Genomic DNA, 25,743 nt, shown 5'->3' with positions numbered 1-25,743 from the left:
AGAGTTGTAGAAAGGAGAGTTGAATACCCTCCTTTTCACTTTAAAGTCCTTCTGTAGCCTTTTGTGAACTTTAAAGAGCTACAGTGCTTAAGACCATAATCTCTTAGTCTCAGAAACACAGTAATTTACGCTGCATGATGTTGATGTGTCTCAGTAAAAGTTGAATGATACTTATTTTTCAAACATAGTTCTTCAAGATTAAAATTGGTATCTAGACACCTAGTTTAAAATACTTTTGTATCCCCATATAAATTATTCACAAAGCATGTGTGTAGAAAGTTGCAAATCTAATGTGTAGTTGTACACATGTCTGCTCAGAAGTGTCCTATTGAGTTTAATGGGACTTATTCCTAGGGTAGTGGATATTGGGTTGCAGTGTAGTTATGCTTAAGCACTGATGTGGTAATTAAAACTCTTAACCTGTAACCAGTAATACTTGGGGTTTAATGTAAATTATGCAAGGCCATTGTTGTTAGCTGTTGTATTTTATTCTCAGCCTGGGAATGTTTTTGTTAAAAGTTCTGAATGGAGTCTTTTGAATCATACTTGCTGTGATTATATGTGGTTGAGAGAGGGGGGCACTATGGGAAGATAACCATGCTACAGTTGGCTCTTTTTGAGACAGGGAAGCATCTGTTCTCTGTTGCTAGTTCGGTTAGCAAAGAATCCTGGAACAAGAGCCTTCTAGAAAATGTGTTGAAATAGGACATAGAAAATAGTCATTGCCAGTAATCTTAATCAATCTCATGTGCATTTCTCACTATTTTGTCTTTCTATAATACTTTGACATTCAGATCTAAGAAACTAGGTTTCACATTACTTCATTTTATGTTTCCTGAACTGGGTTTTACTTTGGAGACCATACTTGGAAGAATCATTGATTGTAGGGTAGACTGGTTGTTGTTGTTTTTTTAAATTGTTCTGGTTTTTAATTTTGTACTTATCCCTGGTTTGCCATCCTTCAGTTGTATCCACTTCCTGATAAATGCACTTGGATCCCAGTGGATATTTAACTAATTGATGGGAAATGCTTCTTTCCCAATTCAGTTGAAGAATAGTCAGGATTAAGAAGAATAATCTTTAATTTCTATCCAGTATGTGTATATGAGGTTCTGAGCACGTTTCTTTACCTGTTTCATGTTACCTTTTAAAGGGATGAGATGGAAATTGAGCTAACCATCTTTGGATAGTAGCAACAGATGCAACTGGATTCATATTAATCCAGTACTTCTGATGCTAGTGTTGTTTAGTTTCTTGCTGATTATTTGAGCATTCAGCAGTCAAGTTACAGAGATTGCCATTCAACCCCCCCCTTTGTTTTTTTTAAAAAAGAAAGTTTATAACCAAAACAGAAAACCCAAAGGCTACATCTGTCTACAATGGTGTTAACTAACTGAAGAGACCTGCTAGAAATAAAGAAGCTTGCACTGTTTCATAAAAGATAAGCAAAATATGTTTGCAGATATTAGGGTGTGTGTGTGAATGTGAACCTTGGGGTCACTAACTACTTTTGGGTAGTTTGTGGAACATATGCATTGTTAAATCAAAACTTAGATCACTAAAACTCTGTATTTAGGTAAGTGGTAACTTGAAGCTAGAAACAGTTCAGGTACTTAAGTGCTAAAATGTAGTGGTGGTATAAAATGATAAATCTATATATTCTTCCATTCAGGTCTGTGTTGGAATAATTAAAATAATTCCAATGCAAAGTGATAACTTCACATATGTAAACTTGTTGGTGATAATCAAAATTCAGGCTTGACCATTTTTCAGTCATTTCTTCCTCGGTGCTGATTGACCTGAAAGGAATTTCAGGCTTGGTTTTATGTAGGTTGATAACAAGAACTGTTGTATTTGCTGCTTTTAGACAAATAAAATCAATGGTGTACTGCCAAATGTAGTTAAAAGATTTAATAAATAAAAGTTCCTTCAGCATCTTCTGTTCAAGTTTCCTTATTCAATATCTCCCTCAACTAGGCAATAAGCTACCACATACCTGTGGAAATGAAAATATGCTACATATATAGTAGTGACTATTCTCTTATAGAGCTTTCCTTTTGTGAATATAGAAGTACACCAGTGCGGTGAATATCAAAATAGTGAATATCTAAATAGAGCCTAACATCTGACAGAGAGAAATACTATCTGGAGGACACAATATTGACTCATGCTGGTGTAGGGGAACAAGCCAGGATTGTAAACCATGACTTGAAGTTGGCTTGCTCTGTTATTTTTTTTTTAATGTGTGTGTGTGTGTGTGTGTGTGTAAATACAGCATGGTTTAGGTCAGGCACACCCAAACTCAGCCCTATAGCTGTTTTGGGACTGCAATTCCCATCATCGCTGACCACTGATCCTGTTAGCTAGGGATGATGGGAGTTGTATTCCCAAAACAGCTGGAGGGCCGAGTTTGGGGATGCCTGGTTTAGGGTGATTATAGTTTCTCCAGGTTCAGTCATAATAATTAACTTTCTTTGGTTTAAAATAGAAGCAAAAGTTTTCTATCTCATATTGCCGCAGCAATTAAACAAGCTACCAGTACTTTGAAAAGAAAGTGGAAGCAAAATCTTCTGAACTCCTCCTAGTTGAGTGGGAAGGGTCTGGGGAATGTGTGAGCCCAAAGCTCACTGCAACTCCTTCTAGCTTGTTTGTGTTGCGCTTGGTTTAGTGTGATGTGGAAATGATTTAGTGTTGGATGAATTATTCTCTGGCTCATGGATTATTTCCCTTTTTTTCTCTGTTATGACTGCAATGATGCAATGGGCAGCTTTTACTTCCATTTTAAACTTCTTGCAGTTTCTTGTTACATCTAAACCCCAACAAGCCATAGTTGGTCTTAACCATGGCTTATTCAAACAAGCCAACTTTAAACTGTGTTCTATGATTCTGGTTGTTTCAGTAAACCATAGTTAAATATTAGCCACAGATACAGCAATAAACCACAGTTAATTGAAGACTGCAGCTACACTGAGGGAAGAGAAGGAAAACATACGTATTTAATGTTATACAAAGGCCCATAAGCTTTTATTATATGGGTTAATATGAGTGGCTTAGATCCAAATAAACACATAGGCAGTTTTCTACTCCTAAGAAGGTTTGGGCTTGTGTTTCTCAAATAGAAGTCCTCATGGAAAACCTCTTTTGAAACTGATGAAAAAAGGAAATGGGAGTCTGCCATTCAAATAAAAAAAGGAAGATTCTTTGGGGTGTACTCAGTTCCTTAGTTTGAAGTTTGGTCTTTGAATCTTGGCCAGCACACAGACCTTAGTGCTATCATGCAAAACGGAAGCAAATCATTTCTTTAAAAAGAAAATGCTTAGAAAATAAGCATTCTTACAGTAAGCATTCTTAGCAGTAAAATTGGATATTTAGTTAAAACTGTGACCTCTTTGATGGTGTATTGTAATTCTGTGTATAGTTTGCCTGGAGTAACAGAACTGAATTGGTAGTGTATGCTTCTGAGGTCAAACTAACATTAATATTTGAAAGATGGTTAGCTGGCCTTCAACAGTTACATTTAACAAGATGGGTATGGCACTGCACTTTGACACACAACAAGCCTTTCTCCCAACTTTGAAGCTGTAAAGGTGGGTAAGGATTGTCTTGACAACTTTGTTGTGATCTGTGTCCCTTCACCAGCTCTGAGGTTGGGTGGAAGAGTGTGTTGATTTGACAGCTATTTGGTCACTGACCTGACCCAGCAGGGCTCTTCTCATGTTTCTCTTATGATTGGAGTTGTAGTCCAGCAACTTTGGGAGGACACTATGTGAGCTACCTCTGCCCTTCAGCATTATGTGGTTGATAGGTGGGAAACTGGCACATTAAAAACAAACAAGCCAGATAAATAGGTAGATATCTTGGCCAGTTTTACCACTGTTTTAACTTCAAATAATAACAGATTGTGCAATAATAGGAATAATATCTGTGGCATTTCAGTTATCCCTTTTGTAATTATGTAGTTAGGAATTTTATTTGTAATAACTGTCATAAAATCTATTGAGTAAATCAAACACATTCATGCATAGGTCTCTACCCAAATTAAGGTGATAATTATCAGTGATAGATGCATTACTATTAGAAGCACTGCTGTTGGTATAAGTTAACCTTGCTTTAACCTGTTAAAATAGAATGATTGTTTAGTCTACTTTAGGGTTTAATGTGTGATACTAAAATTCATCTAGGTGTTACATATTATTATTTTTTCTTCAGGAGTAAGTTCTTGTTTTTCTGGTAGAGTTCCAATTCTTAACTGTGCAATATGCAAAACATATATGCTAACATGTTGGCTCATGTTTAAAGAGATGGAAAACTTCATGAATGTGTGTGAAATTACCACAAGAGTGATATTTATCTTTAAAATATCATTGGAGCATTTTTGGGGGGATGGGGGTAATAGTAGATAAGTTCTTAAACTAATGAAGCCCTATATGTCCCTATACTGAAGTGCTTTGAAGTGCCTACTTTGTAATCTCGGCAAATTTTTGGGCTACTTAAGACAATGTTTTATTGCTTGAGGCCAATTTTGTAGGAAATCTTTTGAAATATTTTTAATCATAAAGTACACTGGCAGCATGGAAAGCAGGGCCTGAAATTACCTGCAACTTCGCTGTATTTCACTAAAATATGAAAACGGGTTTAATGGCAGGTAACATTGGGGCTATTTTTGGCTCAGTTTTATTTAAATAATACACAGTTTAATAGAATGAATGATAACATATTTTTTACAATACAAATATATTAACAGTATTCAAAATGGTGTAGGAAGATTTATTTATTCTGTGAGGGCAGAGGATCAGGTTTTGATCCTCTACACACTTACCCTGGAGTAAGTCCTATTAAACTTAATATGGCTTATATCTGTGGATGTATAGACTTGTGCTGTAAGAGACATGGACAGAAATCCTAACTATGCTTATTAGGGAGTGAGTTCTGTATACCTCACCTGTATATGGCTAGTATTGCACTGTTTGATTCCTCTGTCTGCAGGGTACACCAAATGTAGATGTAGAGGAGAGGCTCTTTCATCACTGTTGGCATTGATAGTGCTGATCATATAATACTAACTATGAGGAAGAACTAGACTCTAGACCCCCTCCATACACACAATCTGCATTTTACACTTTTTCATTAATTTTTATTACAGTAGAGTGCCTTCTGCCCTTGTTGACAAGATATGTGCTACTACTTGAGCATGGTGAAGTTGTAAAAGTAGTACGTAATTTGGCACTGGGACTGATTGAATGAAAAGTAACAAAAAATGCATGCAGATTTACAATTAACTTTGGTGAATTATGACTAATGTTTATTAAGAAGGTGTCCCAAAAAAATTAGAATGTTAAGAAGTATTTATTGATCATCCTTATTTTCCTTCGCAACAGAAAAGCATCAGTGGGTACTCACTTCTTCAATTTTGTAGTGATGAGTTCCGAGGTTTGGATTTTCTGAACAGAACTCTGGAAAAGTAATGGGATGCTTTTCTCCTTATTTACAACAAAACAAATTGAAAACAAACACGGGGCTGTATTCAGCTAAACAGTTGTGCCAGCAGGAGCCAGTGCAACAAATCCTGGTAGTGCAATGCGGCTTCCTCTTGTGTGTTCTCCACACTTCCCAATTCAGATCTGAGGGGTCGGGACAGCCCCCTCAAATAACACGCAGGGAGAGGAGAGGGGAGATGGAGAGGACTATCATAATAGTGCAACACTGAATTCTTCCCACTGTTTGCTGCTTTCTTCTAAAAATATGTAATTTTATTTTACTATTTCAAATAATACTGTATACAGTAGATGATAATGGGGAACATAAATACATGTCAGCTAGGCTTTCTCTTTTGGAGCACACTGCGTTTGAAATTACTTTTCTGTTGCAAAAAAACAGAGTTGCAGCTTTTCTGATTTTTGGAAATTATTTTGTCACATCCTGTTAAAATACCTTTTTGGTGGATTATTGCATGGTTCTTTCTTTTGAAGGACTAATCCCTCTTTCTCCCATTATTTAAAATCATGGAAGACTACTAACAAAGTTGCTCTGGCTGCAACTGTTGTTTTCTGTTTATGCCATTATTATGAATTCTCCTTTAATATACAAAGTGTACCACGCATCCAGATTCCCTAGTGATGAACACTGTAAAAAAGGCTGTAATAAAATTCTTGCTGACAGCATAACAAAAGGCCTGTTGTGCTGTTGCACAGCTGAGCCAAACAGAGGAAAACATCTGCTTCTTGTTTCCAGAAATAACTGGTATTTTGAAGTAGAGGTTTTTTTTTTCATGGGTCCAATAACTTCCATGCTTAAATCTTTTAGGTGCACTAAGGAGTTAGTCTTAGCTAATTGTTTCCCTCCATGACCTATATTAATTAAGCAACTTTTTATAATTTACTTTTAAAATAAATCATCTGTTGTTTCCAGAAAAACCTATCTGCCCAAATAGTTTTGAGCATTTACAAATGTGTGGTTAAAAATCAACATGAAAATGTGTTCAGTTGAATTTTGGCTTCCTTTAATATAAAAGTTTTTCTTCTGAAGTGTGAGGTAGGGATAATGGTATATTTTATCACTTGTATCCTGTTTTGTTTGTGACAAATCCTGTGTTAGGGCTTCCCGTTCTAGAGGTCATAAAAGTCAGCTGGCAAATTTGAGCCAGTGAGTCAGGATGTCCTGAATTATAGGGCACATCCCTTGGAAGACTTTCCTTTGCATAACTTCATGACGGATGTTTTGGGTTCTATATGTATTTGTACATTTCAGTAGCTATCGTGAACCTATTTTCTATATGGAATATATGCTTATAATGGAGCTTTGCTATCCTTCATCCCATATGTCATGAAAAAGAAAGCTTTAAAATTAAAGATGCTTTAATGATTACACTTCCCTGTGTTATGAAGGTAATAGTCTTGATGGAGCTATTTGATACCTGTCTACATAGTTAAAGCAATCTTTAGGATGCATCATTTGCTCAGTAGGTCAGCCAATGGCTAATAGGCAGTGAGGTGTTGACCAGTTACAGCATAGCTTAGTGACAAACATTGTCATCGTATTATGACAATAAGTGATTGTTAAAGTAAGAGAAGCTTTGCTTCTGCCTATAATACAGTGTATTGAATAACTGACTCAAAGGCACTATATACTTCCCAGAGAAACAGGGACTTCCATAACAAGTAGAACTGATTCTCACCCCACCCCGTACTGAAATAATTAGACTGTGGGCTGGTTGTTGTCTATAAGCACATAGTTTTGTGCTTAGTGTGGTGGGAACTGTCAGATGGTCCACTTCTGAAATTCTCAGCTTTTGGTTTAAAAGAAATATAACAAGGTTTGAGGGACAGTGGTCCCTCTGCTGAAAAAGTTTGCTGAACCCTGGTTTAGGGCTCCATTCTACGGAACAGACAGGATTAAGACCAGAATCTCAGCCAGAAAGTATACATGTGCCTCTCATCATAGGTTTCAGTTTAAAATTCTCTGGATAGCGTTCTGAACAACATGCTTTCTTCCAATTAAGGTGATCAGTTTAAAGCACTAAATCTGCTTAAGACATGCAAAACACTTGGAACTTCTGTAGTACATAACACATAATTAGTAAACGATTTAGCTTGTTTCAGACCTTTTCGGAAATCAAGAACAGGCTGTATGAAAAAACTGCCACCAGTGCCCCACTTTAAACATTTGTTGCCAAGTGGTTCTTCTGTTTGTTCTCAATGTTTGCATTGTAAAAATATTGTTTTTTTATTGTTGTTACTATGGTTTGGTTGGATACCATAATTTTTGGTCCAAAGGTCCCAAAGAGATTCAGACCTCTTGTAGATTGCCATGTCAACATGACAAGCTACACACAAGTCATGTAGAAAATGTAACATTTGGTAATGGCCCGAACTCATATTGGGAAATTGGAGGCATTATGTTATGCCAAATTGATTAAAACAGAATTGGTAATATGATGGATGGGCGAGGCCCACCTGGTTGTTCTGCATCAAGAGGTATTACTGTGACAACCAGTGAGACTACTTACTCTGCAGTGGCACCCTGCCTATGGAACACCCCACCTCCCAAGATATATGAATGACATTGACTCAGAGTTTGGCATCAGTTGAAAACTCTCTTAGTCCAGCAGGCTTTTATTGGGACATAATCACAGTAGGTTTTTTTTTTTTATAAAAACATTACTGATGTGGTTTGACTCTATGTGGCTTTTACCTGCATCCTGCATCCTGACTCCAAAAGATGGATGCAACTGCAGTAGATAAGGCCTAGTGCAATCCCAAGCTTATTGCTTAAAGGAAGCAAGTTTTCAGCATGTCTTTAGGTTTCTATTTCTTGTTATCAATTACTGGGTTTTTTAAAAGCAAAATTAAAGCAGAATTTTGTGCCTGTTTTATATTCCTTAATAAATTGCTTGTCTAAATCTGATTTCTAAGTGAAAAACATTTTGCAGGTTTCTCTGGATGACTTTAATCTATGTAATCAATGAATACTAAATATTTTGTACACCCAAGGGGCTTACTAGGAGCTCTTTGCAAGTATGCAGAACTCGTGGTAGTACAAGAAGAGCAGTTTGCTTTCTTAGAGTAGTTATGACCAGGGTCCTGAAGTGCTGAAGTAAACTTATTTTCATAGCCTTCAATGTGGTTACTACATTTCCAGCAAAAAAAAAAAAAAGAACTATTTTTAGAAGTGGGCCTCAGCAGGAAGTAAAGGAAATCAGATAGGTTCCAGCCTCTTCAAATTAAGCAAAGGGGAAGTAAACACTTAAAAACATTATATTCTTTCTGACTGATTTTCCACACAGTCCTAAAATATTTTTTTGCCTCTAAATCGTGTTGAATTGTTTTGGAATGTACATGCTCTTTTATCTAGTTGAAATGATACGTCAGCATCATTTAGATTGCTAATAGATTAGAGCCACACACCCCACCTTCTATAGCCAGAAAATCCCTCTTCCTCCACCTGAGGACTGTAGTGCTGGCATCCTCTCAGTCCTGCTGATGCCAGTGTGCTAGTAAACATTGGAAACAGATGTCCTTCCACTTTTAACACCTGCAAATGGTCTTGGCAAGCAGCCTCTCCCTTCAAATCCTCTTCCTCTGGTTTACCTTTAGTTGAAGGTTCCCCACAGCTGCCTGGCTTGAGTGGAAGTTACCTCCAAAATGGGTTGAATGCCCTGTTGGAATCTTGTTTCCTTTCATTGTTTGTAGCCTAAGAGTATTTTGATAAAGGTTCCTTTTGGATATAACCTGGATATACAGCATCTTCAAATTTTCTGAAGGACAGACTGGGTAAGTTATGTCCGTTTTCGAGAATCACACTAGTTCTTCCGAGCCCAAAGGTCTATAATGACCAGGGACAATCAAATCAGGGTCTTTAAGCCATATCCACCCTCCCAACTTGAAAAACCTTATCCTGGGCTTCTCTTCTTAAAAAATTATGCTAGGTAAATACCCACACAGCAACATAGGCTGAAGGCCATGGACAAAACCTAGGGCTGGATATGCCCTATATTTCACACCTGGTATATAGTAGCAACAGCATGTAATTATACTGTACAGTATCTGTAAAACCTGCTAGTGGGAGATGCCGAAGGCTATACAGTACCGTGTTTCTGTATGCATGTTTATGATTAAATCCTGTAAGATCTTAACAATTACTATTTTACAGTATATTTAAATGTTCAGTAGTTTGCTGAGAAGTTTTTTGTCATTAAGCTTTAGCTAAGACTCAAATCATCCTGTCAGAATAAGGGCTGCAATTAGTGAAAAGAGCAATAATCTTCTCTCTGTGACAATTCAGATGCAGTATCAAATCATGGTGTGCAGTGTACGTGAACAAGAAGTGAGAAACAACTGATCTTTCCCTCTACTTTCCCTTTCCATTCCATATGATCTTAGTTGAGAAAAGACAACATTTTGTCAAACCATGGTTTGCATACAACCGGAACAATTGCAAATGATAGAAGTAAATACTCAAAGGACTGCTTGGCGTTTTTCAGGAAGAAGCTGGGCAGTCAGTTTTTGTGGATATGCTAGCTCTGGATTTCCTGCATTGGAAGTGTCATTGCTTCCTCAGTCTTCATGCTTCTGTGAAAGGGAAGGAATTGTGGATGAAAGAAATGAGGAAGCATTTTAGCCTGAGGTTCCTCACTAGTGATATGAAGAATGTTCTCTGCATATATGTTTATGTATAATATGTGTGAATGCATTTTTATTGTATACTACAATGTGCTTTCTTATGTTAAAACTAGTCATAGAAGTTGGCACTTACATATAGCTGAGATCCAAATGTGGAGATGCTCAGCAATTTGGAGGCTTTTGATTAATATTTATGTAAGAATCCATGTGTTGAATTTGTGTATAGTGAATTAACTAATTTATTCATTTTACCTTTTTGACTTTTCCCCTTCCCCCTGATCTCTTGTCTCAGGCAAAGTTCAGCATCCTTCATTAGTACATAAGAAAGATGAGTTTAACAAGCTCCATTGTGGAGCCTTAATTCTTTTAAAAGGTTCAGCAGACCATATTTGATTTCAGAGTGGGATATCTCATAACCCTTACAGAGCAATATAGAAGATTTGTCACCTATGAACTTTGAAACTGAAAACATAGCACAAAACTGGGTAAGGTGGAAGGAGCTGTTGGAGCTTATCTTTACAAGATAAGAAGGGGATGCATTATTGCTATTAATAAAGTGTCATCAATGTGCATGATAAAAGTTTATCAATATATCTGGCAAAAAATCAGGAATATAGGCAGGGCATGGAATCTAGTGGCTAGTGTGCCACCTGTAATAAATTGAAGCTGAATCCCAAGAAGATGGAAGTTCTGTGGGTTGGTGCTTCTAGGGTGTGAGAATTAAGCAGATGCCGTGTTGTGGATGGGGTTATACTTCCCTTGAAAGAGCAGGTTCCTAAGATATATTATAGCAGAGGAAAACATCCCAGGCAATAAACTAGGAAGTACAGCATCCTCCTGCGATAAATCTCAAAAGAAATAAAGGAAAAACTCAATCTGCAGGACAGTGTAATACTATAAAGACTTCTAGTTATCTAGAACATATGAGATATCTCAAGAACTAATAGAAATGCTTGCTGCTAACTGTCAAAAATGTGGATATGATGCAACGAAGAGATAAGGATGCAGTTGAGAATTTTGCCACACAGACTGTACTAAAACATTCTGGAGGCTTGCAGATGTACACCGTAGCATGCAAAGGGAGAGCTGTGTCAGACGCCAGCAGTAGGAAAAATATGCATGAATTGCCACAAAGTAAATCAATTTTCATGAGCTTGCTGTCTAAATTGACAAAGGAGCAGAGGAAGTACAGTGAACATATGCAAGACAACAACAACAACATTTTTTTTTAGCAATAATGGTACAAGAATGTTCTCAGCCTTCAATTCATGGGAAAGAAAGGGACTTAAGGAAACACCAATAAAATTCATGATTGACATTGAAGCACAACTGCATCCATGAGAGAGAATACAGGAGTTACAGCTTAGGGCACAAACTGATATGTGGATCTACAAAAACTAGTACAGTAGAATGAAAGTGGGGGTGGGGATATCACCCTGTTTGGACTGCAGTGTTTAGTGCTGATAACAATGAAAAATGGCAAAATCCAGTTTTTAACATGGTAAAGTTCCAACAGTCACTAAACCTAATAACCACAATGACTGTACAATCTACAGGAACTCAAAAGGGACTCTTCAGCTAACTTGAGGGCATGGGATGTATACCAGGATGCTACAGGGTCAAGCTAGTTGCAAATACAGTGCTCGTTGTGAATGTCACGTACAACTGGTACCAAGCCAAAAGTCAGTATGAGATTCTGTGTATGGAGATGGTTGAAGAATCTTCAGAATGAGTTTGTTTTGTGGTTGCAGTAGACCCTGCACCCTGCAGTACAAAATAGAAATCTTGAGATCCAAACAAATAATGCAAAAACAAACCTGCCTGTGTACTGCTCAATGGGTTGGATTCAGAGCTTGCTGTTGCTGGCAGTAGCATTCCTTTAGTGAAGTTCCAGTTAGCAGGCCCCATTGACAGAAAGGTGGCAGGGGAGGTGATTTTATGCCAACTTTCCTATGCCTCTCAAACACCTGGAGGAGGGTGTTATAAGAAACTGCAGTGGAGGAGGGAAGACAGAACAGGATTCTTCTGCTGGATTATAAGGGATCCTTCTGTTCATGTAAGGCAGAGTCTGGATCCAGGCCTATGCCAGTGGAAGCTTCAAAAGAAGTTGAAAGCTGTGTTGTAGAGAATGAGCTTTGTCCCTTCCATCTTTTTGTTGCCTTCTAACACATTCCCCCATTTCCCCCTCTGGCTCTTAATCCTTGTACTGAGAGCAGAACTAAGTATGGTTAGCCTGGATATGGTTGCCCTAATAAAGTACCTCAGAGCTACCCTCAGCAGCTTGAATCACTTAATTTTCTTTTCTTTTTATTGTTTTACTTTTTCCAGTATGGCTTTGAGATTAATGGGTGGTTCATGCAATATTCCCTTCTTCAGTATCATGTGAAAGCTCCTGCACTGCTGTGGAAAAAACACAAAACGTAAAAACGGCAATTTATTATTTTTTGTTTGTCATAGTTTGTATCCAGCATTTTCTGCAAGGAGCTCAGGGTGTGTATATAGCATTATCTTAAACCCCATGAGGATTGTTAGACTGAGACCAAAAAATAGTGGTATGGTTCATACGAAGCGTGCTGCAAAAGTACTATGATACGGAACTCATGGACCGCACATTACCTTGTTGTGCGTGTGGAGAGGGGGGGAAGCAAGGCCAAAAGTTAATGCCCCCTTAGCCTCTGCTTCCTACCCAAAGCTGGCTAAGAAAGGGTTCTAGAGCCTCCCCCATTTTCTTTTCAAAGCTGGGAAAGTACTAACTAGGCTTTGGGAAGGAGGCAGAAGGACTCTAGGATTCTGTCAAATCCCTCATGCCTCCTTCCCATAGCACTGGACTTTGGAAAGGCGGCTGGGAAGGATGTCAAATGTTGAGGGCTGCCAAAAAAGGCATTGTGGGCTGCTTGTGGCTTTCAGGCCATGTGTTGGACCACCCTGGTTTAGACACTTACTGTATGGCTGTGTTCTTTGTGACAATTGTATGTATGACCTGAATGGAACCTGGCAGAAAAGCATTCAGTGATACCTACTCCAGAGTATGCACGCATAGGATTGCAGTCTCAGCAAGACTTGCCCAAGACACAGAAAGCTTCATGGCCTGAGCGGCCATTTGAACAGATGTAATTTCCTGTGATCCACAATGGTGGACTGATAGGACTGAATGGTGACCAGCATGGATGGGGAGAAGGATTTATCAAAGGGGGGTAAATCTGCACTGTATATTGTATGTGTTGGTGCTCTTTTTTCAGTGGTTTTTATCCAACTCTCTCACAGTTCTTATTCCCAAGCATAACTGATTGACACCACTCTAATATGTTTAATGGAGGCATTCTCTTAAAAAGTGCTCTTTAAGGGTTTCATTTTGTCAGGTGTCAATGTTGAATGAAGTTGCTTGGTCTTCCCACTAGGTGGCTCACACAAGCTACAATTCATCTTGTACTTCAAATGTATAGAATTGTCATATTTTAGAACTAGTTTTTAAAACAATCTGAGAAATTATGGGCAGCAGTCATCAGATCCTAAAGTGATGTAGAACAATATTGTGGTAATAAGCAGATGCTGCTTAAATAGCACAAAATTTAAAATTTGTTTGAAGCAGTACATTAATGTCTAATAAACTTGTGTATGAAGTATGAACAGCAGTTGCTGACCATGGCTTGTTAAGGAGAAGCAAGCTATGATCCAGGTTCAGATGTAATGCCAAGCAAAGCTTCGTGGCTTATTTATTGCTTCTGCTTGCAGTGATTAGAAGCAAAAAGCGACTGACTGGGCAGAGTGCCTGAGTCATCTGTTCATTCATTGGAAGCAACTAACTAACGATGACTTAGCATGATCTATAAACTAGAGCAGAGGTTTGATTCAAAGCATAGCTCAGTTTCTTAGCTGCTTTGCAACATCAACTCTTGTAGCATAACTATTTGCAGTACAGTTCCAGTGCATATAATTTGGTGCCCTGGAATAGGGAACACTTTTTTGGGCTGATCCTAAACATGTTTAACTAGAATAGAATTCTTCTGAAACCAGTGATACTTGTTTGTATGTATATGAATTTGTTTTTTTATGTATACTATGCATTAACTAGGAAAGATGTTAGGAAATAACAGGCGTTAGGCGATCCCTCCCTCTTAGGCCTGGGTGGAAGTGCCTGCTGCTGAGCCACTGCCACCTGATTGGCTGAGCCTAGGCAGGTCAGGGTGTGACTGATTCTTCCTTCTCAAACTCTGGTCTTTCTTCTCTTTGTGACCCATCCTATTCAGGCTTCCTTCTCTCAGTAGCAGGGGTGGGAGGGTGCTGAAGACTTTATTCCCTACCCCACCATAACCAAGTAAAAGAAGCCTGTGGGTTTGTGTGTGCCTCCCCGCCTCCCCACTGGCACTGAGAGAAGGAAGCCCGTTCTCTTAGTGATGTCTAGGGGCATGAAGTGGGGCAAGACTTCTGGGTGGTGATTGGGCAGATGATGGTGAAGGGGAGAAAGCATTTCTGTCCTGCCCATACCCGTGGGAGCAGCAACAGGGGAAGTGTGGAGATGGAGAGGGTTATCACAAGCAGGGAGGCAGGGAGGTTGGGTGAGATCTGCCATCATGCTTTTCTCCTCTCTTCCATGCTGCACCCCTGCTTGCCACCCCCAATCTGCTGCTCAGGGCATGCACCCTGTTAGATGCAGAGCTGCAGCAGACTGCAGAAGAGGAATGTGAGGTGAGGAGGGAAGGTTGAGCAAGAGGAAAAGGGCAGAGAGCGTAGGGAGAGGAGACTAGATTTTAACCACAGCATGGTACTGGGAGCTTGCAGGGACATACTTTTCAGTTCTTAAGATGAGAAAGCTCTATAACAGGGGTCAGCAACCTTTTTCAGCTGTGGGCCGGTCCACTGTCCCTCAGCCCTTGTGGTGGGCCGGACTATGTTTTGGAAAAAAAAAAGAATGAATTCCTATGACCCACAAATAACCCAGAGATGCATTTTAAATAACAGCACACATTCTGCTCATGTAAAGACACGCTGATTCCCAGACCATCCACAGGCCGGACTGAGAAGGCAATTGGGCTGCATCCGGCCCATGGGCCTTAGGTTGCCTACCCCTGCTCTATAAGCTGTGTTTTGGGGTGAGGGGAATAATGCAATACGGATATAGGTAATGAGAAAAAAGTGTTGAAAGGAAGTGGGACCCACTGAGTGGTTTGAAAAGATGAAAAAAGTAGTAGGTGCAGTGAAAGGAAGACAAAGCGAAAGTTAGACTGGGTCCAAACTGCACACAGGACTTGTTGAGATAGTTAAGTCAGTGCATTGTTGGCAGGAGGAAGTGGCCAGGCAGTCTGGGGTTTCTCTATCTACAAAGCAGACAGTTCCAGGATTTTTGCAAGTTGTGGCTTCTGCTGTCACTGCAGTGTTGCTTCCTGGCAATGCTAAGGAGATTGTGGTAGAATGAATTTCACTCTCAAATTTTGAATTAAGCATCCAGTACTTTGTCTGAGAAATTCTAGCATGGAAGATGTAACTAAGAAAAATGTCATTTAGAACATCAGGTCCCAAATTAAAAACACACACACATTTATGCATATTTATAGATTGTGAGCTTGTGGCACTGACAATGGCACTCTTATGGAAAAAAAATGTTTCTGTTTACTGAAGTCAAATTTTATACCACATTTTCCACAAAAAGCATCCACAAAAAGTGACTATTTATCAATATTTTGAAAGACAAAACCAACAGATTGTCAGTCCATCAGACAGACACAGGATGGTAGATTATAATCAGAAATTTATACCAGTTAAATTAGAAGTTAAACAGCTAAATGAAATACTTGTTAGAATGAAAAAGCATTGAGGAGTCCACAAAAAGGTAATATGGAGGGCAGGCAGATCTACCGGGACAGTGAATTCAACAAACTGGGCCAAGCCATCTCTTGCATGCTGTTGCTAAATGTACCTCAGATTTGGGATGGCAATAGAGCTCCTGGTAAATCTTAAAAGACAGACACATTGTATGGCAGGAGACAGTCCTTGGTTATCCTGGCCCTAAATTGCTGTCTGTCTCTTGGAGCTGGCCATATAAATTTTCATGGCTTCTATGACAGGGCATGGATGCTTACAATTTTGCTAGATTTGAAGTCCCAGGTTCCCATTAAAAGTGCAACAAATTGTCTTCATGCACTAGTTGCAGAGAAGACTTGCTAATGCAGTATATTTAAAAACATAAGTGAATGCATCTTTCTATGACAGCAGTATTTCTAGGTAGGAAAAACAAGTTGACAAAGAGATGCTGAAAAGGACTAACCCATGAGATTTAGGTGTTTAGCCATTCACCACTGGAGCTCTAAATCACATTTTGACTAATAAGCTCCCTGACAACTAGCTAACACCAACAGAAGATAAATGGCATTTTAAGCAGTAACTTTTCCTTGGTGATCCAAGCATGACTTTGTTTTATGAGTGGTGAAGCATTCTTGTGTTTGTTACATCCTTTGTATTCCTGTCTGCCATGTAACTAAAAGTTATTAAGCCAATGTTGATGCCACTGAATACATTTTTAAATTAAAAAAAAATGAATTATATCCTTTAGAAAAAATTATTATAAGGTGGTTTACAATAATATGTAAATTAAACAAATTTCTGATGATATACCATTATGGCTTATCAGTGGCACACCCTACCCACATTTTAATCAAAGTTCAAGTGTGAAAAGCTACCTAAGCCTGTGCTCTGTTGTCCTTGGGTTGTGAAGTATGTGATCTAATTGTGGCTTAAGTCACCTTTTTCCATCACTTGTAAACTTCTCTTTCCCTTCATTCCTATAAACAGAGCCCTGTAGTGGAAGAGACCTTCAGGTACACAAAAACACTAAAAAATTGAATCCAATATGTTTTGAACAGAAGTCTTTCTCAAAGGCACTCTTGAACAACCAGTTTCAACCTGGTGTCGGCATACTGTTGATAAAATTTAGGTTTCCCTTCCCTCTTTATCCCTAGACTGGCACCCTGTCCATTACACTGTACTAACTAATGTACTACACAAAATTCTGTTGCTGAATATAACATTTTATTTTATTCTTTTCAGGAATTAAATACTATCTACTACTATCTTCATGGAATGGACATACTGTCTCATCTCAGGGAGCATCAGTTAAGGTAAGAGCAGCTGGGCTAATGCAAAAGTGATTTTGGCTATGCTGGTGAGAGCATTCTTTGCATTCAGGCTTGCAATACTTGACTGTCTTGAGGTAAGATCAATCTTTCTGATTTTGTAAGTAAGAAAGCATTTGTTCTCTATTTTCTGCATGGAACCTTGTGTATGATGCATTGTGAAATATAGTCTGACATGTTGTTAAAGTAAAAGACTACAAATCGTAATGTGAAAATGATAATCACAATTTGTCCAGGGGTTCTAAATATTGTATTCATTCTTGGGGGATCTGTGTTTAAATCTCAGCACACCGAATTCTCTTAACTTTAATTCCTCAATGATAAAGCGGGAATATTAATTTATTGCCTCCTTGAGCACTGGTATTGCAAAGAGAACTGTATGCAATTAATAGTTCACAATTATCCAAAATATGATAAGCATGCTTCATAATGATACTGAATTTCTTTTTCTCAGAATTATGACTTCCAGTGCACGTTACAAAAGGTACGATGGAAATCAAGTTTTGTTTTGGTAAGTGCACTTCACCATTACCTAAATTGAAAATTTAATACATCTAGGACAGTTTAACATTTATTTAGATTTCCTTAACATAGCTCATAAAACACATTCTTGTGCAATAGTCCCATATTTTTGCTGTGTACTCTCTATGGTTTTGGCATAAGTCATATGAAAACATTTCAGTACAGTGGTGCCTCGCAAGACGAAATTAATTCGTTCCAAGAGTCTCTTCGTCTAGCGGTTTTTTCGTCTTGCGAAGCAACCCTATTAGCGGCTTAGCAGCTTAGCGCTATTAGCGGTTTAGTGGCTATTAGCGGCTTAAGGGATTAGCGGATTAGCTGCTAAAAGGCTATTAGCGGTTTAGCGGCTTAGAAAAAGGGGGTGGGGAGCGGAAAAAAATCTCAAGACTCGCAAGACATTTTCGTCTTGCGAAGCAAGCCCATAGGGAAATTCGTCCTGCGAAGCGCATCGAAAAACGGAAAACCCTTTCGTCTATATATTTGAGAGGCTCTCCTTTTCATGTTTTAAATTTGCCCAGATAGGGCAGTGAATGGCGAAAGACATGCTTTTAAAGCTTTGATTATATGTTTTAGATATATAGTGCACTTCACACTGATAGGATGTAGCTAATACTTGTTCCTTTTTTTTAGCTCAGACACTATTGCAAGATGCTGGTATATTCTTCTTTCTGGATCTGTGCTTATGAAGGACTCCATGTTTTTGCCACCTTGCAGGTTTGTAAGAAGTTAGCATCTTCTTTAGTACAGGGGGGGGGGGGACCCATAAAACTGGATGCCTAGTTAAATACATATTTTATAACACTAGATTTTCAAGTATGTAGTACCTTATTTTGATAAGCTATATGGTAAATCTTTCCTCCTCCTGTTCAGATATTGTTTCTGAACTTGGATAATTGGCATGAACTCTACATTTTCCTCCAGTTTCTCTTCCTGTTTGGTCCATCCATCTTTAAATTTCCCCCAAGGATAACTGCCAAGAGTACTCATTGTTCACTCCTTTTCTGCCTTTAAAGTCAGACATGGGGAGTCTGAATGGGAGCTAGTGGTTGTTACCAGCAAGCTCTGTGCATGGCTCCCTGTTTCCTTTGTGTTAAAGGTAAGCATAAATCCTTTGCATAGTTTGACATGTTAGCCGCCATTCACGACTTTTTCTCTTGAGCAGTGTGTATGGCCCTTACTCTGTCTGAGTAGAAAATGTAAAGCAGGGCTACTAGTTTATAGCCCCACCCCCAGTCCTATAATGTCTTAGACAAGATGAATGAATACACGTTCAAAATAATTGATTTAGGTTTCCTTGATAGCATTAATCTTTGGAAGTGATAATTGTGTTTGCTTATGAACATTGAAGTAAATGATTATTAGCTTCTGCCTATTAGGGAATATGAATTTATCTTTTCTGTATAGCATGAATTTCACCACATTTTTTATCCTTTATCACAAGGTAGATAGTAGTAGAGCTGTTCTGATGCAGTAGCACCCAGGCTGTGTTGAACTGTCCACAAGAGTTTTTCAGGTAGCTGCTTTTTGTAGCAATTAAATTATTGCATAAAGATTCATTGAGTCAGCAAACTAGGTTTCATCATCTTAAAATTCTAAATAGAGTGAACAAAAACAGAGTATAGCATGTGCCTCAAACTGGATTATACCTCCCAGCCACCTTTCTGCTCCCCAGCTGTTCTAGATGGGGCATTATAAAAAGAGGTGCTCCTTCAGGTAACAGTTTCCCAAGCTCTTTAAGGCTTTATATTAAACTAACACCTTGAAATTTGGCTCAGTGATGTACTGACAGATCTTTAAAAGCCAGTGGCACATGATTGTGTGCACAAAAGCCCATCAACACTCTGGTTGCTGCATTTTGTACCTGGTGCACTTTTTGAACAGTCTTCAAGACCAGACCCAGGCAGAGTGAATTGCAGTAGTCTAGCCATGAGATTATTAGAGCACGGATAACCATGACTAGGCTATCTCAGTCCAGGAATGGTGGTAGATAGCAAACTATCTGTTGCTGAAAAAAGGCTCTCCACATCGTCCATGCCACTTTGGCCTTAAGTGACAGTAGATTACCACATTCTGTATACTTTGACCCACTGTCACTCTCAGAAACTAGCCCTGTAGATAGGAGTGAAACCACCAAAACATCATGCCCTCAACCCCTAAACCACAGGGCCTCCCCATATCATAGCTGATAAAATGAAAAGCTGCCAAGGAAGCAAGGAGAAGCAAAAGGGTTGCACATAGGTAAATGAAAGCAATTACAGTACTAAAATAAGGCCTGAAGCCCAATTGAAATGGGTCAAGATAATCAGCTTCCACCAAGTACTCTTAAAGTTGCATGACCACCACTCTCTGAAGTTCTCTGTAATTACTATTCTCTGTAATAATTGTGAGGGTCCTCTTACTGGCCAGTCTTCTGGGTCCAGCATGTCCTTCAATCTAGCTGATACCACAGTAAAGAACTAACTCTCCCTGGACTCACCCAGTCAGTCTTCTGCTAGATGCACAAATCAAGAAGGGCAAGGGGTTGAGATCGCAGATGAACACTTTCAGGCATTTTGTCTATATTTTGGTGCCTCTGCTCACCCAAAAGAGACCAGATAAGAACATAAGAACAGTCTGCAGGATCAGGCCAGTGGCCCATCCAGTTCAGCATCCTGTTCTCACAATGGCCAACCCTCCAGTCTGAGCAGGATTCAATGCAGCATTCAGAGCTGCAGTTGGAAAGGAAAATGAGAAAAACTCACGGTACCTTAAGTTATTTCCAGTTTTATATAGGGCTCTTTGGCTCCTGGCATTTGCTGCTGTAGCAAATAATAGATATTGCTGCTCCTAGACCTAGAGTGAAACTTGCCTTACATTTAATGGGTGACTGTACTGAGGAAGGTTATTCTTTGAAGAAACCCAATAAAGATACCTACAGATGGTTCTTGGAATTACAGTGTGAAAAGGAAGTGGGTCGGTTCATTTTCAACCAGACTGTACTTGAACATAATAGTTTTAAGGAGCCATCATGGCAAGGGCAGCACTGTATACTCGAATAAAGGTTGTTCATTGATTCCTAAAATTCTTAGTATCCTGGATTTGTTGAATTTGTTCTGTGGTGTTTGTATGGTTCTTTCTTTCGACACATCTATCTGAACATAAAATAAGTGTGTTCATACAAACCTAGCTTGTGGTGGAATAGTGTTTACTTTTAACACTTTCTTCAATATACTGTGTGGCAAGCATTGAAGAATTTATTCATAGTATGTTCATGTAAGCCCATTTTCTACTTTATTATGCTAAATAGCCAACACTACTAAATGAGATGCTGCTGTTGCCATTTGTTGCCAGCATGACAGCTTCACCCATAATTGTGGGAGCATTTCAGATATATCCTATGTATTCTTTTCTGCACTAGTTCTTTTCCTGTAAAGGAGTTGCATAAGTATCTTCCCACTTTATCTGGAAGCTTTTAGTGAAGCATAATTTCCCCCCACGTGTGTAGGTGTTCACTTTCAGGCAAATGTACCTTAGAGCCTGGATTTTTGCTAAAGTGGAGGATACCCATTTTCGTGTGTTCTTTTCTTTAATAGCACTTTCCCCCATTTCATTTTGAACATTGTTTACAGACTTTCTAGTTCTGTAAATAATGTGATGCTTTTATCTCACTGATTGCCACTAAATGTGGAGAAATAAAAGTTTTTATATTTCACTCCAGGGACACCGCATGTGAAGTATGCCGCTAACCTATGGATTATGTGGTTCTGATATCCCTTTATAATTCCACTATCACTATAAAACTTAAATAAAACTTTTCCCTTGGTGTTCTAGTAGAGTAGCAGGGCAGGATATTGGGCTTCAGGCATTGGATAAACAGGCAGATCCATATTTAAAAGATAAAAAACAAATTTATTCATATTAGATTAGATATATGGCTATGTTCCAACAGTTAGTTTACATTAAATGTGTACCGTAACTTTAAGGATGTTATATCCATAACTAAGGCTGCAGTCCAAAACCTTGGCCAGCAACGATGGCATTTGCAGCAAACAGTGTGTGGGGTGCAGGGGGGGGGGGAATAGGTATTTGCTGTAGGTAGGGACAGAGTTCTCTGAGATATTCACTGGACAGCTTAGAAGATTTCAGACAGGTTTAGTCCAGTGGCATAGCATGGGGGGCTTTGGGAGCCATGGCCCATGGCACGTATTCGTAGCCTGGTCCTGGTACACAAGGGAGCTGCAGAGACAATTTCTTCATGCAACAGCCCAATGCCACCAGCTGCAGCTCCACTCCCAAGTCAAGCCTGACCCAGGGGCAGAGAGAGGCTGCGGAGCATGAGGCACCTGGCTGTGGCAGGCCCCACCCTTCTCGAGGGTGTGCCCCATGCACCCGCCTTGGGCACCATTAGCTTACTCCCTGCCACCGGCTCAGACTTGAGGAAGGATAGGAGGATAGGAGGATTCCCTAAGGAGGATTTGGAGCCAGTGTGGTGTAGTGGTTAAGAGCGGTAGTCTCGTAATCTGGGGAACCGGGTTTGTGTCTCTGCTCCTCCACATGCAGCTGCTGGGTGACCTTGGGCCAGTCACACTTCTCTGAAGTCTCTCAGCCCACTCACCTCACAGAGTGTTTGTTGTGGGGGAGGAAGGGAAAGGAGAATGTAACCGCTTTGAGACTCCTTAAAGGGAGTGAAAGGCAGGATATCAAATCCAAACTCTTATTCTTCTTCTACCTTTCGTAAGCAAGGAACACCTTTCCTCCCTAGTGCTGTCCCTAGCTATGTTAGTTAAGGTCACTCGTAAGTGGTGCAACACCCTCCTCCAGTGGATCAGAGCCCACCCCCGAGTTGGGAGCTTGTTATTTGATCCTCAGATCTGCACTTTTTTAACCAGGATAAAATAGTGCTTAGAACTGATCCATCATTCTTGCTCAAGGTAAACTTGGTTTTTTGCAAATGTGCGCACAAATGGAGGGCACTCCATATTTTTATTTGGATAGGGTTGTGTCTGTAAGGAATTTGGACACCTTCTTTGTATGATTTTGGGAGAAGTTCTTTAGTGAGAAGGTGACAGCATCCACACTGTCTTAGTGGCTGAGGAGGTATGTAGTTCTTGTGTATCAGTCTCTTGAAAATCTCCTTGGGCCCATTTGGGGGTAGCATTGGTTTTTATATACAAAGGTCTTGGAATGCTCTCTGGGAGCCACAGGAAAAAGGGATGTTCCAATCCGCAGGCGGGAAAAAGCCATTGCACACAATTGCTTTTCAACTTCAATTTCTCTGTCTTATGATGAGTTTCCTTATTGGTCCAAAAATTCTCAGGTAGTAATTCTTTCCATGTGTGCTTGTTCTTCAAATAGAACAGAGATGCTTGGTTTTTTTTATTGTGAATCTCTCTTTCAGTAGTAAATTAAATATTTAGTATATCATATTTACTATAAATAGTCACGTCTTTTACAAACCCAGCCACCTCACAAATGGTAATTTTTGAAATGAGGGAGCAAGGAATTATTTGTTGGAAATGTCTGGTTTGCTCGAAGAGTAATTATCTTGGTGTGTTTTCATTTTTTGAGGAAAGTTACAATATCTAATGTATATCTTGTGGATTTCACATTTTCATATGGGAATGCAGGCATTAGTCTGGGAGTTAGGAAATCATATGCAGGAATGCTTCCTTGTGGCATTCACAGTCTTACTGAAGATACTGCACCCAACAGAATCACATTCATAAGGGAAAGCTGAATGTGGGAAAATGTAGGATTAGCAGTCTGAGACCTGCCAAAAGTGCTTATCAGTTTTATTTCCCAATCCATTAATCAGCTAAGTTAGAATGCTGTGTTCTGAATTTATTTGCGTATTCCAGTTTATGCAGTTTGTGAAATTGGCTGGGAATCGTTTCTATTGTATATTGTTTTACTATTGGAGTAGCAGATTATAAATGAAAAATGATGTGGTTTTATTAAATTATGTAGTTCAGAAGGACTTCCTGATCCTTTTCTATTGTGGCTTGGCATTTTTTTTAAAAAAAAACATGAGTTTTATAATTCTGGCATGAGTACTTGTATTCTGGGATATACAAATATAGAAGGAATAGCTGTTGCATAACAATGCATGGCAGGAACTGGAGTTTTAGTGAGAAGATAGATGTAATCTGAGTAATAAACATTTTGTGAATTCCTTCTCAGGGATTTAACTGCATGTGGTGGATTCAGTTGTTCTCTGGTGCTTTTTTCTTGTTTTTATCTGTTATTTAAAGCAAATTTAATGTTGTTTAATTGAAATAAATTACAGCTTTTATTATTTTGTTCCAGGCAACCGCTAAGTCAAAAGATAAAACTGTAGTAGTTAATAGAATTGCTGAGCATTACTCTGTGCTCGTAGCTTAGAAGTCCACAGAACTCCCAACCTGCTATTTGAGACCTTCTAAGTTCACAGAGATTGTGATGAAGCACAGACCAGTTTTTCCCTTTAAAAATGAGTCCTACAGTCAAAAGTTGATTTTTATATACTTTACTGGTTTGAATTGTCCAGCCATGCCATTGGATTCAGGTATCTTGTAGTATTTTAAGAGTCCAATATAATCCTTTTGTGCTGGTTGTGACAAGAAATATGCTTTTGAAAGCCAATCTTGTCAAAAGAACTGAAGTGCCTCTTTTGTTTGTTAATATTATTTATACTGTATAACAACAACAAAAATATCAATTGGCTCTCTAAATCAAAACAAACAAAATTAAAAACATGCAAACAACAAAAACTGCCATAAGATGAAATGCATCATTAAAACAGAATAATATAAGATCAGGAATGAACAGAGAATCTAGAATTAAGAATTGATGAAACTAAAGCTGTTATGTTTAGCAATATTTTAAAGGCTACTTCAGACTGTTCAGTTTCTGTAGAGCCTCACCACATGTTTGATGCTCCACACTCAACTTGTAGCTGCTTGACTTCATGGAGGCTCACTGAGAGTGGACTGCTTCAGCTAAGTTCCTTCCCTTGCCTCTTTTACCCTCTCATTGAGATACATTGTCATTTTTTGCCACCATTTACCACACTTCCTAAGACTACCTTCCTGTGAAAGGTAGTTCAGGCACAGAAAGCTGCCTTATATAGTGAAGACAGATGCAAATAATTCATTTTCTGCCATCTTGTTTTGACCTCCTTGCCATCCAGTGGTCCTGTTGACTCTCTTAGTTGATTTCCCAAACTTAGATCTACATGGAAATGTAGGATGTGATCCATTAAGTGCTGATTTTATGGAACTTCCTTATGGGCATTACTTGTAGATCTCCTATAGTTGTCACTTACGTGAAGCCTAAGCCTTTTGAAGGGGTAAATAATGGAATATGGAGGCTTTTTGTCTTTTGCTTCTTGTGGGAACTGTAAAATGTTTGCGCTATAGATGCTGCAGTTTTTCTTCAAGGTCATAAAAATTATAATAACTCTCAGGTATGAAACCTTTTCTGCAATCTAATAATGAAAGGCCTAAAAAAAGAGAGATTTCTTAAGATGTATGTAGCACCACAGAGACTGGGGATAAGAAACAGATTTCCTCAAGCACAAGAAAAGGAACTTTTAAGTTGGCAGGGCATGGAGGGCAGCAGGGAAAGAAAAAATGTTTAAGCTTAACAAATGCATCCTGCTTAGTGTGTCAGCATGCATGCAATATTTTTTCTTCCACATACATATGCGTGAGTATTTCTCTTGAAGTAGAAGAGAGGTTAAAGCGTCAGAGGAACAGAGCACAATAATGCACTGAAGCAAGAGCATGTACTAATTGAAAAAGGTTCTATTATAATAGAAAGCTTTGCTCATGTTAGTATAGTAACTTTTTGATGCCTTAGCAGATTGCTCCCAATGATCATTTTTTTAAACTGCAAACACCAGACTGAGCTGTAATATTCAAACAATAAGGCACTGATTATTTTTTTTTTTGAAGGTTGAGGTTGTTCAGTAGAGCTGAGGATGCTATATCTGGGTCAATATTGTCTACACTGACTGCCAG

General features: G+C 38.9%; 1 protein-coding gene across 9 annotated transcripts in view; it reads left to right on the top strand.

Annotated features, from left to right (window-relative positions):
- RAPGEF6 (Rap guanine nucleotide exchange factor 6) overlaps positions 1 to 25,743 on the top strand; it is a 146,003-nt gene that overhangs the window by 2,345 nt on the left and 117,915 nt on the right. For all 9 annotated transcript variants that reach the window (XM_083428779.1, XM_083428780.1, XM_083428773.1 and 6 more), the window contains exons 2-4: positions 17,160 to 17,230; positions 17,700 to 17,756; positions 18,395 to 18,478. In XM_083428779.1, the coding sequence (XP_083284905.1) occupies positions 17,160 to 17,230; positions 17,700 to 17,756; positions 18,395 to 18,478 (212 nt within the window). The remainder of the gene's footprint in view (positions 1 to 17,159; positions 17,231 to 17,699; positions 17,757 to 18,394; positions 18,479 to 25,743) is intronic.

Source organism: Podarcis tiliguerta (assembly GCF_965153285.1).
Source record: "Podarcis tiliguerta genome assembly, chromosome: 2".
Classification (NCBI taxonomy): domain Eukaryota; kingdom Metazoa; phylum Chordata; class Lepidosauria; order Squamata; family Lacertidae; genus Podarcis; species Podarcis tiliguerta.
Note: the sequence above shows the minus strand (reverse complement) of the source record. Positions and strands in the feature narration are given on the sequence as shown.